The sequence below is a fragment of the Xenopus laevis genome, chromosome 8S (genome assembly GCF_017654675.1).
Source record: "Xenopus laevis strain J_2021 chromosome 8S, Xenopus_laevis_v10.1, whole genome shotgun sequence".
Lineage (NCBI taxonomy): Eukaryota > Metazoa > Chordata > Amphibia > Anura > Pipidae > Xenopus > Xenopus laevis.
Genome location: NC_054386.1, coordinates 13,414,690 through 13,430,107, shown reverse-complemented (window position 1 = coordinate 13,430,107; position 15,418 = coordinate 13,414,690). Strand labels below are relative to the sequence as shown.

Here is a 15,418-nt window from a genome sequence, read left to right as displayed (position 1 = left end):
TTTCTGGGGCCCCGGCCCCCAATCCCCTCCCTAGACCCCGTCCACACCACAGTTAAAAGACCACACAGACATCAGCGCTAAAAAAAGGTAACCCCCACACACACACACACAAGTTATAAAAAGCTATTATAAGTTTTAAAAAAAACTGTGGCGCCAGGGCCCCCCATGAAAGTTTTTTTTAAAAAAAATTGGTGGTCAGGGCCCCTCTACAAATTAAAAAAAACAAAACGTTGGTGCCCGGGCCCCCCATGAAAAATGTTTTTAAAAAATTGGTGGCCAGGGCCCCCCTACAAGTTAAAAATAATTGGTGACCAGGGCCCTCCTATAAGTTAAAAAAAAAATAATTGATGACCAGGCCCCCCCTATAAGTTAAAGAAAAAAAACATTGGTGCTAAGGCCCCCCATAAAAAATGTTTTAAAAAATTGGTGGTCAGGGCTCCCCTACAAGTTAAAAAATAATTGGTGACCAGGGCCCCCCTATAAGTTAAAAACAAAAAACATAGGCGCCAGGGTCCCCCTTACAAGTTGAAAAGAAATTGGGGCTGCAGAGAATATTTTTAAAAAAAAATCATTGTTGCCCGGGGCCTATAGAGTATTAAAATAATACATTGGTGGCCAGATGATTAAAAAAAATAAAACGCACATTGGTGTTCAGTAGAATTGAACTTGTGGCTTCAGGACTTTAACTTCACCTCCTTTCGTGACTTCTGGTCTTTTTTCCGCTTCACAACTTTAATTACGGCTGTTTTCGTGACATTGGGTCTTTTCACCTCTTGGGGTATTTTTGTGGCTTTGGGTCTGTCAGGGCCCGAAGGCTCTGTTGTAGTGTGGACCAAGGAGGAGACAACAACACCAAGTTCGCGGTACAAAAGGATTTATCAGGAGAATAGTCGTAATCAGGCAAATGGTCAATACAGGCAGCAAGGATCAGGATCGTTAAACAAGCAGAAGTCGGTACACGGAAAATCAGAATAACAAGAAATCGCACCCAGGAACTATACGAGATAGACCTATAATTGGGCAAAGACAGAAAGGGCAATTGGGAATAAATAGTCCAAGGTTGGCGCCAAAACTTGACGCGGTGACGTCATGACGCTGACGCCGGCGTCCTCACGTTGGCGTCCTGACGCCGACGCACATTCTGACGCCGGCGTCCATTCCGTCGCCGGCGACCAATCCTGGGGCGACACGTTCCTGACGCAGTCATATTACGACCAGGAAGAACCGCATGGTGGAGCAGGAGGTCGCCATCTTGGATGTCCCGTGGGGTAAGTTCCTCACTTTCCATTACAGTACCCCCCTCCTTAGGGGGGGCCTCAGGACCACCGAGGCTAGGGGAAGAAGGAAAAAGTCTGTGGAACTTACGAACCAGGACAGGTGCATGTACGTCAGAGCTTCTCACCCAAGAACACTCCTCTGGACCGAACCCCTTCCACTCGATAAGATATTGAAGAATGCCCCTAGAAATACGAGAGTCCAAGATTCTTTTGACTTCGAATTCCTTATGATCGTCAACCAAAACAGGAGCTGGAGAGGAAGAAGAAGAGGGGCAAGACACAGCAGGTTTAAGCAGGGAAACATGAAAAACATTGGGTATCCGCAGCTCAGGAGGAAGTTGAAGACGAACAGCCACAGGGTTGATGATTTCGATGATAGGGAAGGGGCCGATGAATTTAGGACCAAGCTTGGGTGTAGGAATCTTGAGACGAATGTTGCGTGTGGAAAGAAAAACTTTATCACCAGGAATATATGAAGGGGAAGAAATCCTTCTTTTATCAGCAAACTTTTTCTGCACCAAGGAACTTTTCTCTAAGTTTGCCGCAGTAGCATGCCAAATAGCCAACATGTGAGCAGCTTGGTTATTGGCCGCAGGCACATTGGTAAGAAGAAGATCCTGGGAAAAAGCCAAAGGATTGAGACCATAAACACAGAAGAAAGGAGATTTCTGGGAAGAAGAATGCAGAGCGTTGTTGTGGGCAAATTCAGCCCAGGGAAGAAGATCCGACCAATCATCCTAGCACAGGGACACATGACAACGAAGAAACTGTTCCAAGGCCTGATTGACCCGTTCTGCGGCTCCATTAGACTGTGGGTGGTAGGCAGAAGAAAATTGAAGAGAGATGTTAAGAGCTTTGCAAAGAGATCTCCAGAACTTGGAAATAAACTGGGAACCCCGATCAGACACAATCTCGGCAGGAAAACCATGGAGACGAAATATATGTTTGATGAAAAGTTCAGAGAGTTCGGGAGCAGAAGGCAGTTTCCGAAGAGGCGTGAAGTGAGCCATTTTGCTGAATCTGTCGATCACCACCCAGATGATAGTGTGACCAGACGAAACAGGGAGATCGACCAAGGTCGAGATGGAATGGGAAGTGGCAAGAGTAAACCCTTGGGGGGGAATGTCCGGACTTGGAAACAGCACAAGTGGAACAGGACAAAACAAAGTCTTTGACATCTTTCCTTAGGGTCGGACACCAGACCAAACGAGACAAGAGCTCGGTTGTCTTCTTAATCCCTGGATGACCGGCCTGTTTGGAACTGTGAGATTGGGATAAAATGGCATGACGAAATTCCGGAGGAACAAAGGCAACACCAAGAGGAGTCTCTACAGGAGCCGAAGACTGAGCAGAAAGTAACTGAGAGGCACAGGAGGGAAACAAGGCAGCAATAATCTTGGTAGAGGGCACAATGGGTACAGGATCTTCGGGGCAGGAATCTTCAGGAGCAAAGCTTCTGGACAGAGCATCAGCCTTCCTGTTTCTGGAGCCAGGACGAAAGGTGATAATAAAATTAAAACGAGAAAAGAAAAGTGCCCACCTGGCTTGCCGGGGATTGAGGCGCTTGAGGGATTGAATAAATTCAAGGTTTTTGTGGTCAGAAAAGATTGTCACCGGAATAGAAGAACCTTCAAGCAGATGTCTCCATTCTTCCAAGGCCAACTTAATGGCAAGTAGCTCCCGATTGCCAACATCGTAGTTCTGCTCTGGAGAAGAAAATTTTTTGGAGAAAAAAGCACAAGGGTGGAGTTTACCGTCAGAAGAAGATCTTTGAGACAGAACTGCTCCAGCTCCTACATCAGAGGCATCGACTTCAATGAAGAAGGGTTGTAGAGGTTCAGGGTGTCTAAGAATTGGAGCAGAAGAAAAGGCTTCTTTGAGGGTCTTGAAGGCTTCGAGAGCTTGAGGGGGCCAGAGTTGAGGTTTATTCCCTTTACGGATCAGAGCAAGAATTGGATGGATTTTGGAAGAAAAGTTTTTGATAAATTGTCTATAATAATTGGCGAAGCCAATAAAGCTCTGAACTGCCTTGACGCTGGTAGGAAGGGGCCAATCCAAAATTGCAGAAACTTTGGCGGGATCCATCTTAAAACCTTGTGGAGAAATGATGTAGCCAAGAAAAGGAATGGAAGAAACTTCGAAGGTGCATTTTTCCAATTTGGCGAAGAGATTATTTTTCCTCAACCTGGAAAGAACTTCACGCACTTGGCAACGATGATCAAAAAGGTTTTTGGAAAAAATAAGAATGTCGTCTAAGTACACGACCACACACTGTCCCAAAAGATCACGAAAAATGTCATTGACTAATTCTTGGAAGACCGCAGGAGCATTGCAAAGACCGAATGGCATAACGAGATACTCGTAATGGCCATCGCGAGTATTGAAAGCGGTCTTCCATTCATCTCCCTCACGGATCCGAATAAGATTGTAGGCCCCACGTAGATCCAACTTAGTAAAGAAACTAGCCCCCTTGAGCTGATCAAAAAGTTCAGAGATGAGAGGAAGAGGATATCTGTTCTTTACGGTGATCTTATTTAACCCCCTGTAGTCAATGCAGGGCCGCAAACTACCGTCTTTCTTTTCAACAAAGAAGAACCCTGCTCCAGCAGGGGAGGTAGAAGGACGAATGAAACCTCTTTGAAGATTCTCCTGGATATATGACTTCATAGCAGAAGTTTCAGAGGGAGAAAGCGGATAAGTGTGGCCACGGGGAGGCATTGAGCCGGGTAAAAGTTCAATAGGGCAATCATAGGGACGATGAGGTGGGAGAGTTTCAGCGGACTTCTTATCAAAGACATCGGAAAAGGCTTGGTACACAGGAGGGAGAGAAGAACTTGAAGACACTGAAGAAACTTTGACAACAGGAACAGCAGGTAAACAGTTGTGTACACAAAATGGACTCCAACGGGAAACTTGTGAGATGGACCAGTCAATGACCGGGTTATGAACACACAGCCAAGGCAATCCCAGGACAACAGGTGTAGAAGGGCAATCGATAAGAAGAAAAGACAGTCTTTCCAAATGCATAGTGCCCACCTTGAAGGAAAGTTCCTGGGTAGACTGCGAGATGATGGCAGAAGAAAGAGGACGATCATCAATCGCCAGGACTCGAAGAGGGGTTGCCAAGGGTTGGAGCGGAATGGCATGGTTATCAGCAAAGGCTCGATCCATGAAGTTGCCTGCAGCACCAGAATCGAGGAAGGCCTGAGAAGAGATCTTCTTGGAGCCGAACTGGATTTGAACAGGAAGAAGAAAACGTTGATCAGAGGAATGGGGAGGAGAACAAATTCCACCCAGGTAAGTCTCCCCAAGCTTACCTAGGTTTTGGAGTTTCCCGGCTTCACTGGGCATTCCTGGGCGAAGTGGGCTTTTCCCCCACAGTAGAGGCATAACCCAGCAGCCCTTCTCCGGAGCTTCTCCTGTTCGGAAAGGCGTGCCCGTCCGATCTGCATTGGTTCTTCAAGCATTGCAAAGACCGAATGGCATAACGAGATACTCGTAAGGCGTGCCCGTCCGATCTGCATTGGTTCTTCAGGAGGTAAAGAAGAAGTAGCAGGTGCCACAGGAGGAGGAGAAAAACGGCTGGAAGCCGGACTGGAGAGTAAGGGTCTTTGGAAGCATGGAGCCAGGGGGGGTTGGAACCTGGAAAACTTCCTAGCACGTTCCCTGTCAAGTTCGACTTGGAACTCCCTCTGTCGGGTGTCAACCTTCACAGCCAACGCAACAAGGTCCTCCCATCGAGAAGGAATCTCACGAGATACAAGATCATTCTAGATGCGCATTGCCAGGCCGTTGTAGAAGGCAGCATGGTATCCATCATTATTCCACGAAGTTTCTGCCACGAGAGTCCGGAATTCGATGGCATATTCAGGAACAGAACGAGTCCCTTGCTGCAGCTGAAATAAACGAGCCGAAGCAGAAGTAGCCCGACCTGGAGCATCGAACACTGTGCGAAGGTCCCGGATAAAGGCCTTGGCATCGTCGATTACCGGATCCTCCTTCTCCCAGAGAGGAGAAGCCCACTCCAGAGCTTTCCCTTGCAGGCGGGTGATAATATAGCCCACTTTCGCTCGCTCTGAAACAAACTGACCTGGAAGCAGGGTGAATTGGATCTCACACTGGTTGATGAAACCACGGCATGATTCCGGATCACCGCTGTACAGAGGAGGTGCAGGGATGCGAGGCTCGGAAACCTGGAGCGGAGTTGCAGGAACCGGCATAGGGACTGGAGCCACAGGAGATAAAGCAGACAATTTCTCCAGAATTGCTTCAAGTGCCTGGCCGAAGTGGGTTTGCTGGGCTTCATAGGTCTGCATGCGGGAAGCCAATCCACAAACGGCTCTGCCGACATCAGTAGGAACTTGAGGCTCCTCAGAAGGGTCCATGGCCCAATTATACTGTCAGGCCCCGAAGGCTCTGTTGTAGTGTGGACCAAGGAGGAGACAACAACACCAAGTTTGCAGTACAAAAGGATTTATCAGGAGAATAGTCGTAATCAGGCAAATGGTCAATACAGGCAGCAAGGATCAGGATCGTTAAACAAGCAGAAGTCGGTACACGGAAAATCAGAATAACAAGAAATCGCACCCAGGAACTATACGAGATAGACCTATAATTGGGCAAAGACAGAAAGGGCAATTGGGAATAAATAGTCCAAGGTTGGCGCCAAAACTTGACGCGGTGACGTCATGACGCCGGCGTCCTGACGCCGACGCACATTCTGACGCCGGCGTCCATTCCGTCGCCGGCGACCAATCCTGGGGCGACACGTTCCTGACGCAGTCATATTACAACCAGGAAGAACCGCATGGTGGAGCAGGAGGTCGCCATCTTGGATGTCCCGTGGGGTAAGTTCCTCACTTTCCATTACAGGGTCTTTTCGCTGCTTCGGGACATTCGGCGGTTCGTAACTTCGGAAGGGCGGCGCGGCTTCTGCGCTGTCAAGGGGGGCCCTGCTCTTTCAAAAAGTGCAGCACTGCCGGGCCCTCCTTCAGGGTTTGTGCCCCCCTGACGGTGGCTCTGTGTGCCATCATTCAGTTATAGAGTAATCCGTAGAGCAAGCAAAAATCATTTTCAAATAAATGAGTATTTTGTATGTAGAATAACCGCTATATACTGACGTACGGGACAAAGTAATCTTGCAATTACTTTCTATTTTCTATTTGTGATCGTTTTTCTAATACTGAAGTGTAAAGTTTAATTTTTTACCTTCTGAGGGCAGAGACACACGAGAAGATTCGGGGATATTTAGAACTGCCTCCCCATTGGCTTGAATCTAAATCACCGGCGGGATGGCACTCGGATCGCTTCTTTTTCCAAAGTTGTCCCGAAGGTTCCTCGTGAGGCGACTTCGGGCGACTTTGCAAAACGAAGTGCTCCGAGTGAAATCCAACCGGCAACTTAGATTCTAACCTATGGGAAGGCAGTTCGGGGAGAATAGTCGCCCGAAGAAGAGGCAATTTGTCGCCTGGCGACTAAATCTCCCCAAATCATCTTGTGTGTCTCTGCCCTTAGAAGGTGAAAAATTTAATTTTACACTTCAGCATTAGAAAAACGACCACAAATAGAAAATAGAAAGTAATTGCAAAAAGTATTTATTGCTGGGGAACAACGACTAAACCGGAAAAAAGTGTTTGAAGGTGAACAACCACTTTAAGGGACTTATCTAAACATCTCAGCTGTTGCATATATATGAGAATATTTCCTTACTTGCTCATATGATCTAATTTAAAAAATATATAAATGTCAGTAATAATAGCAATATACATGTTTTTCTTGATTGTTCATTTTCTGTCCTTATTTAACTAGAATCTGTGGTTTGCAAACCCGGGAGGGAGTAACAGCATGCCAAGCCGATCACACAGCTCTGTACAGAGGACTCGTTCTCTGCCTGTCCATACCTCTCCACAAACAATGCTGATGTTTCAACAGCAAGGTAAAGCACTCTTACCTACATTCTGTGCTTGTTTATAAACATATACTCACATGATTCCATACCTCTTAGGGAAGATTATAATGCTACAATGTTACACTGCAGTCGTGGAAATCAGGAGTCTGACAGATACTCACTTTCTAGGATTCTAAAACTTTCTATGATTCTAGAAACAATCCGTTTAGATCCTTGTATCCAGCAATGTAGACAATTGCATCATACTCTAACTCAGTCTCTATCTTTGTTGCTTTGGTGGCAATATTCAGGGGCTTCCGGGCTTGTTGCCACCTGAGGTAGAGTCCTGCAGCGGGTCAGGTACCCGCGGGTTACCCGCAAAAACCTGCTGTACCCTGCGGGTAGAAGTTCCAGGTGCAGGTATAGACTCGGGTCAGTGGTTCTGCGGGTTTACGGGTCGCAGGTTGGGCTAGGGGTCTTCTCAATAGGGATTTTTTACTCCTTTTTTCTCATCACGCCTACTTCCAATGATGTCACTTCCGGTTTACAATGACAGCACTTCCTGATTCTTGATGGTCAGCGGGTCGCGGGTCCAGGTTGCGTATAAGGTACTTGAGGGTCAGGTAGCGTGTCCAAGAGGGTAATAATGAGGGTTGCGGGTACGGGTTCCAAAAAATGGACCCGTGCAGGACTCTAACCTGAGGTTTTGCCTCATCTTGCCTTATGGCAGAAACAGAACTTGCCAATATTTCAAATTGTTGCTTCTCTAGGTATCTCCTTCACTGTTTAGTCACTGCTTATAGTGCAGAGCAATATGGGAAGGTAGAAAAGTTATGTTTATGGAATTTATTAGGTTGTTTTCATGAAAACCTTTTAAAGAGAAGCAGAACTTGTACTTCACAACTGCAATAAATAGGTCTCTCTCATTACATGTATTGTCCTAGTGATGCACGTTGCTAAGAGGGTAGTACAGTCATATGAAAATGTTTGGGAACCCCTCTCAGCCTGCATAATAATTTACTCCACTTTCAACAAAAAAGATAAGTGAAATGTCTTTTCCCAGGAACATCTGAGTACTGGGGTGTATTTTGAATATAGATTTTTCGTTAAGCAGTATTCAGTTGTATGAAATTAAATCAAATGTAAAAAACTGGCTTTGAAAAAATTTGGGTACCTTTTGTAATTTTGCTAATTTGAATGTATGTAAATGCTCAATACTGATTACTGGCAACACCAAATTGGTTGGATTAGTTTGTTAAGCCTTGAGCTTCATAGGCAGGTGTGTCCAATCATGAGAAAGGGTATTTAAGGTGGCCAATTGCAAGTTGTGCTTCTGTTCGACTCTCCTCTGAAGAGTGACAGCATGGGATCCTCAAAGCAACTCTCATAAGATCTGAAAACAAAGATTGTTCAGTATCATGGTAAATGGGAAGGCTACAAAAAGCTATCTCAGAGGTTTAAACTGTCAGTTTCAACTGTAAGGAATGTAATCAGGAAATGGAAGGCCACAGGCACAGTTGCTGTAAAACCCAGGTCTGGCAGGCCAAGAAAAATACAGGAGCGGCATATGCGGAGGATTGTGAGAATGGTTACAGACAACCCAAAGATCTCCTCCAAAGACCTGCAAGAACATCTTGCTGCAGATGGTGTATCTGTACATCGTTCTACAATTCAGCACAATTTGCACAAAGAACATCTTTATGACAGGATGATGGGAAAGCCCTTTCTGCACTCACTCCACAAACACAAACAGTCGCTTGTTGTATGCAAAAGCTGATTTAGACAAGCCACAGTCATTTTGGAACAAAGTGCTTTGGACTGATGAGACAAAAATTTAGTTGTTTGGTCATAACAAAAAGTGTTTTGCATGGTGGAAGAAGAACATTGCATTCCAAGAAAAACAAAAACACCTGCTGCCTACTGTCAATTTTGGTGGAGGTTCCATCATGCTGTGGGGCTGTGTGGCTGGTTCAGGGACTTGGGCCCTTGTTAAAGTCGAGGGTCAGATGAATTTAACCCAATATCAACAAATTCTTCAGGATAATGTTCAAGCATCAGTCACAAAGTTGAAGTTACGCAGGGGTTGGATATTCGAACAAGAGAATGACCCTAAACACAGTTTGAAATCTACAAAGGCATTTATGCAGAAGGAGAAGTACAATATTCTGGAATGGCCGTCACAGTCCCCCGACTTGAATATCATGGAAAATCTATGGGATGATTTGAAGCAGGCTGTCCATGCTCGGCAGCCATCAAATTGAACTAAACTGAACTGGGGAGATTTTGTATGGACAAATGGTCAAAAATACCACCATCCAGAATTAAGACACTCGTCAAAAGGCTATAGGAGGCTTCTAGAGGCTGTTACATTTGCAAAAGGAGGTTCAACTAAATATTGATGTAATATCTCTGTTGGGGTGCCCAAATGTATGCACCTGTCTAATTGTGTTATGATGCATATTGCATAGTTTCTGTTAATCCAATAAACGTTATGTCACTGCTGAAAAACGACTGTTTCCATAAGGCATGTTATATAGTAAAAGGAAGTTACTACTTCCTCAGCCAACGATAAACAAAACTCCAAAGAGTTAAGAGGTCACAAACTTTTTCATATGACTGTATGTATGCCATCCTCCTGTTATACAGGCTGAAATGTCACAGTGATAAGACACAATGTTAAATGTCATTGTGACCAGCTGGAACTGACTCATGATGTTAAAACCATAAGAAAAGGTTATAAATATATAAAATGGACAGATATACACTGTTACTACCTACAACTGCAAGTTTTTGTTGTTGATTCTTTTGTAGTCTAGCAAAGGCAGATTATGTGATATTTTGTTCTAGTGCCTCAAGTGGTGGGTTTTTATTTCCACGCTTTTTATTAAAAAGACCAACTCTTTATCTTTTCAGATTTCCAGGTACCAGTGACAGAGCCAGATATCAATAATAGGCTGGAATCCTTGTGTCTGAGTATGACAGAACATGCCTTGGGTGGTAAGCAAATCAAATATAGGCTCTGGGTAGACTAAACAGCTGGGGAGAGGCAGACTGCAGGTAAAATGTATTACATTGATAGCGAAGAGAATCAGTTGTGACTTCATTAAAAGGAAGCATTTAGTTTGGAAAGAACACTAATCAAATGCTTTTTTTTGTCCTGCATATGTCAGAATTGTAATGATATGTTAGGCGGTTGCTGGAAGAGGTTTGTAAGCAAATCTTTGCATTGGGCAGTGTATGTCCTAGTATTCATGTTAGTGATGTGCGGGTTTACCTGCTGTTCGGGCTGGTTGGGGCCGACTCCTGCACAAAATCTTAGGGTTGCGGGCAGGTCAGAGTCGAGCTCTTCTCCTGCTCTCCCGGCATGCAACCTAGCAGTTCAGGGGCCGTAATTAATAGACTTGTGCCCGCCCCGCACCTTTTGTGACATCACTGCGGGTCGCAGGTTTATAAATAGAGGGCAGCAGCGGTCCTGTGCCAGGTGCGGATTGAGAGGGGGGGGCGGGTTAGGGTCAAGAAATTCTCAACCCACACATCACTAATTCACGTGACTCCTTTAACTAATACTGTTATTAATAGATTTCAAAATATTTGAACATATTTAACTGCTTTCCAAGCAATGGGTCTGGACCCCATAAGGGGAGCCCATGCCTTTTGGAGGGGGGATATCTTATTTGAAAGCCAGTTAGAATGAAGCGGTTAAATACTTACATATACTGGCAGGAGGAGAAATAATACACCAAAAAATGTCTTAGGTTTTTGGTACAAAAAAAAGTTAGTTGTCACAAATATTGATGAGCGAAATTTTTTGGAAGGCATGGATTTGTGGATAAATTCTGCATTATTACATCAGCAAATATTTTTGGGAAACCATGGCAAAATTGTGCTCTGAGAAAACAATGTGACAAAATACCCATTGTCCAATATTTTGAGCAAAATCTCATGAAAAAATGCCCATGACGGTTCGCAAATTTCCACGTTTAACAACAGATACATTCATATTGGCACATATTCAGTTATCACTAGTTACAACTATTCCTTAATCAAATCATGTATGGGGAAGATCTAGTATAGCCATCCTTCTAAGTGTTGTAAAAACAGCCTTTAGCATCCCCAACAACTTTCGTTTTCAGAGAAGGATAGATGTCATAGCTGACCTGCAGTGAGAGGGCCACATTTTAGGCTGACATAGCTTGCTGCAATCTGGTTACAGGTCTTCCTTTTGATTCTACAGATGGGGTTGACAGGACTTCAACAATCTAGAAGCTGAAGGTCCCTTGTGAAAGCGCTGGGCGTGACACAGAGAACTGCAGGTGCAGTGTCAGGAATCATCACCCCACTCCCGGATACGCCAAACACACAATTTGCCTTTTTATTTGTTTATTTTAGAAGGAGATTTAAAAAAAAATAGTTGAAATATTGTGAAAGCATAAGCTGTGCTTGCAAATGGATCACAAAAAATGAATATTTGTTATTTTATATATAAAAATTCAAACAAACAAAAAAAAATGTGCTTTTAGCTAGAATCGTTTTCCTGAATGAAAAGCAGAGTCTTCAAGGAAACCGTTAAATTATATTATTATTGTAAAGGAACTGCCATATATACACGCTTTTGTCCCATTCTGGTGGTTTTACCAGTGTGTGTGACCAAAAGAACAAAAAAAGAGGGGTCAATGCTTTGTGTTGCTTACTTCACTCAAATTAAGGGTGTTTTGGACTTTTTCATTTAAATTGTCCCCCCATTGCCTTTTTATTTATGTTTACATGGATGCAACTGTTATGGGTACATAAATAATTCAGCTAAGCCTTTATTACCTTAATTATAGGAGTTTATTGGGGGGGGAAGAGTTTATTAGCCTGTTTGCAATTTGTAACATCCATAACATTGTATGGGGGGGGAGGGGTGATTACTAGCAAGACATTGGCACAAAGTAGCCACCTCTCCCAAAACTGATCTATGCTTTCAGCTGCCAACCCACTGGCCATTCCTTAAGGGCTCTTACTGATCACAGCTTCAACCGCTCGTCAGTAAGAGCCCTTAGCCAGTTTGTTTGTTTTTTTTTTTTTTTGCCAAACAGATGTACTGTGAACAATCAGATATTGATTGCGATTGGCTCCCCTGTGATCTGTTCGTTCAGCCCAGCTAACAACCTGATCTCTGCCATTTGGCTACAATGTTCATGTGTGACTGGCCTGGCCACAGATCTTTTCATTCAGATGTGACCAGCTTGAACCATTCCTTGAATCAACGCCCATGCTTGTAGAGCCCTGGACATCAAGTAGTCATTCTTGACCATGTATTAATGAAGTTTATTTTTGAAGGTGTTGAAAATGTTCTAAAGGAAGTCTAAGAAAGGAAAATGGAAGTGACAAAGAGTGTAAGAAGTTTTGTTTAATAAAAAAAAGTTTTCCATAATTTAATTGAGCTACTTAAAGTCCATCAGGTTTTCTTTTTCTGAACTTAGGTTAACCCAAATGCTGCATTTGGCATTGAAAGTCTTAACAAAAAAAACCCAACAAACAGCGCAATCACCTATTCATTATACAGGTATGGGACCTGTTATCCAGAATGCCTGTGACCTGGGGTTTTCTGGATAACGGATCTTTCCATAATTTGGATCTTCATAGATTATCTACTAGAAAATCATGTAAACATTAACTAAACCCAATAACTGGTTTTTCTTCCAAGAAGGATTAATTATATCTTGGTTTGAATCAAATACAAGCTACTGTTTTATTTATTATAACAAAGAAAAAGGAAATCATTTTTAAAAAATTTAGATTATTTGATTATAATGGAGTCTATGGGAGACTGCCATTCTGTAATTCGGAGCTTTCTGGATAACATGTTTCCGGATAATGGATAATTTGGATCTTCATAGATTATCTACTAGAAAATCATGTAAACATTAACTAAACCCAATAACTGGTTTTGCTTCCAAGAAGGATTAATTATATCTTGCTTTGAATCAAGTACAAGCTACTGTTTTATTATAACCGAGAAAAAGGAAATCATTTTTAAAAATTTAGATTATTTGATTATAATGGAGTCTATGGGAGACGGCCATTCTGTAATTCGGAGCTTTCTGGATAACGGGTTTCCGGATAACGGATCCCATACCTGTACTTACTTTTAAGTAGCATACACCGAATCCATAATTACCAGATTCACACAAATGCTTTACAAATTCTTGACCCCTAATTTGCATTATTGAATCTGTGCACAAAAAATGCCTGTTTGGTTGTCCAGAACTTTAAAGTGGTGTAACTGTGTTCAGCTGAACTGAATCCAAATCCTGCAAAAATTGTTGAGATTCAGCTGAAGCTTGTATTTTGTGTACCCCTACTTTTAAGAAATTACTGAAAGTTCTTTTTTGAAAGTAATCACACCTATTCCACGCCTATGCATTTTGTCGACTTTGTGAGTACTCTAATGCATAAAAGGATATGGCACTTATCTTGAGTGGATGTTGAGAATATCTCGAGACATGGCCCTGTAGCTCCCCTAACTAATTATGAACAGGAACTGCCTCTATGTTAAAGGATAACTAAACCCTAAAAATGGATATGGATAAAAATACCATGTTTTATATACTGAACTTATTACACCAGCCTAAAGTTTCAGCTTGTCAATAGCAGCAATGATCCAGGACTTCAAACTTGTCACAGGGGGTCACCATCTTGGAAAGTGTCTGTGACACTCACATGCAGCAGCTGTTGAGAAGCTAAGTTAAGGGGTCGTCACTAATTATCCAGCAGAAAATGAGGTTGGTCTGTAATATAAGCTGATGCTACAGAGCTGATTATTAAATTCTGATGCTAATTGCACTGGTTTCTGTGCTGCCATGTAGTAATTATCTGTATTAATTACTAATCAGCCTTATATTGTGACATTTCTATTCTATGTGTACTGTATATTGTGAGTAAGTGACAGCAGCACAGAGCATGTGAATCAGCAGAAAAGAAGATGGGGAGCTACTGGGGCATCTTTGGAGACACAGATCTTTACTGATAAAGGGCTGTGGTTGCCTTGGGCTGGTACAGAAGCCTAAAACATAGTGTACAACTTTTCTAGCCTATTTGTTTAGTTAGGGTTTAGTTCTCCTTTAAGACGTGTTACTTCTGGCACACCAGCTGCCAGTGCTGAACCAGATGTGCTGCAGAAGTGGAGCCATAATATTTAGGAGTTTACATAAAGAAAGGGCAAATTAGTCAGTAGCATTTCTTCTGTTTGAAGGCACTCATTCAAGTACAAAATTCCTGGGGATCTATCAGAGACAATAATTGGCGAATCACAGGGTACTCATAAAGTGACTCTTATTTTTGGTCTGATTAGTAAATTATGTGAACCCCCACATGGTTGTACAGGAAATAATGCCACTGTTCATCTGATGTGATTAAAGCATAACAAATGATTATTTTTCCATCCTTTTTTTTTAGGCCTTTGCCACAAAAGTGGCCTAAAACAGGCATAAAATTAGTTTTGATTTCTTTGGGCCAGCTAGATGTTCTACAAATTGTGGCACAGACTCTGTCCACGGAGGACTTTTTATCCTGCTACAAGTGGCCCACTACATACAGCATATCTCTGGTATAGTAAGTTTAACATTTGCAGGGCTTTAATTCCCCTTTAATTCTTAGTTTTGCAAACCACATTTCACAGCACAGTGATCTAAAGTAGCTTGTTTCTTGTTTTGGTTAATTTTCCCTCATGCAAATATCTTCCTTGGTTTTAGCGTCAAATTGGAAAGTTTTAGAATAGGGGATAATGTAATACAAGTTGCAAATGTTGTACCAGGTCTAGTAACCCATAGCAGCCAGTGATCAGGTACCATATTTACTCATTCAAATCTGCAGATCAGAATCCCAGTTGCATCGGTGCTGGTCCGCCAATGGACGTCAGGCCACGTCCCAAAATTGTTCAAGGAGGGTGGGAAAAGCAAAATCTCACACCCAAGAGTTTGCACTCTTGTAACCCATAGCAACCAATCAGCATGTACCATCTACTTGTTTGAATGCAAACATCAGGCTGGTTGCTGAAGTTGACTAGACCTGCAATTAATAATACATTACCCTTTAGTACTTCTAATACAAATGTTAGTAAATGACCCCTTTAAAGTAAATTAAGATTTCCTCCATCCACTCCTGACCCAGTGCGCCATGTAGATACATGCATATTCTGCATAAAAACTGCCGATTAATTCATGGAACTTGTTTTATTGCAATCATGAACTGAATCATAATGAGGTGCTAA

At 42.9% G+C, this 15,418-nt stretch overlaps 1 protein-coding gene across 1 annotated transcript in view; it reads left to right on the top strand.

Annotated features, from left to right (window-relative positions):
* The window catches only part of samd4a.S (sterile alpha motif domain containing 4A S homeolog), a gene marked incomplete at its 5' end in the record, with an annotated part of 75,956 nt that extends 64,293 nt beyond the window's left edge, over nucleotides 1–11,663 (top strand). The window contains 3 exon segments of the mRNA NM_001096514.1: nucleotides 7,086–7,212; nucleotides 10,078–10,161; nucleotides 11,399–11,663. Coding sequence (NP_001089983.1) covers nucleotides 7,086–7,212; nucleotides 10,078–10,161; nucleotides 11,399–11,427 — 240 coding nt within the window. The 3' untranslated portion in view covers nucleotides 11,428–11,663.
* Between the last annotated feature and the right edge of the window lie 3,755 nt (nucleotides 11,664–15,418).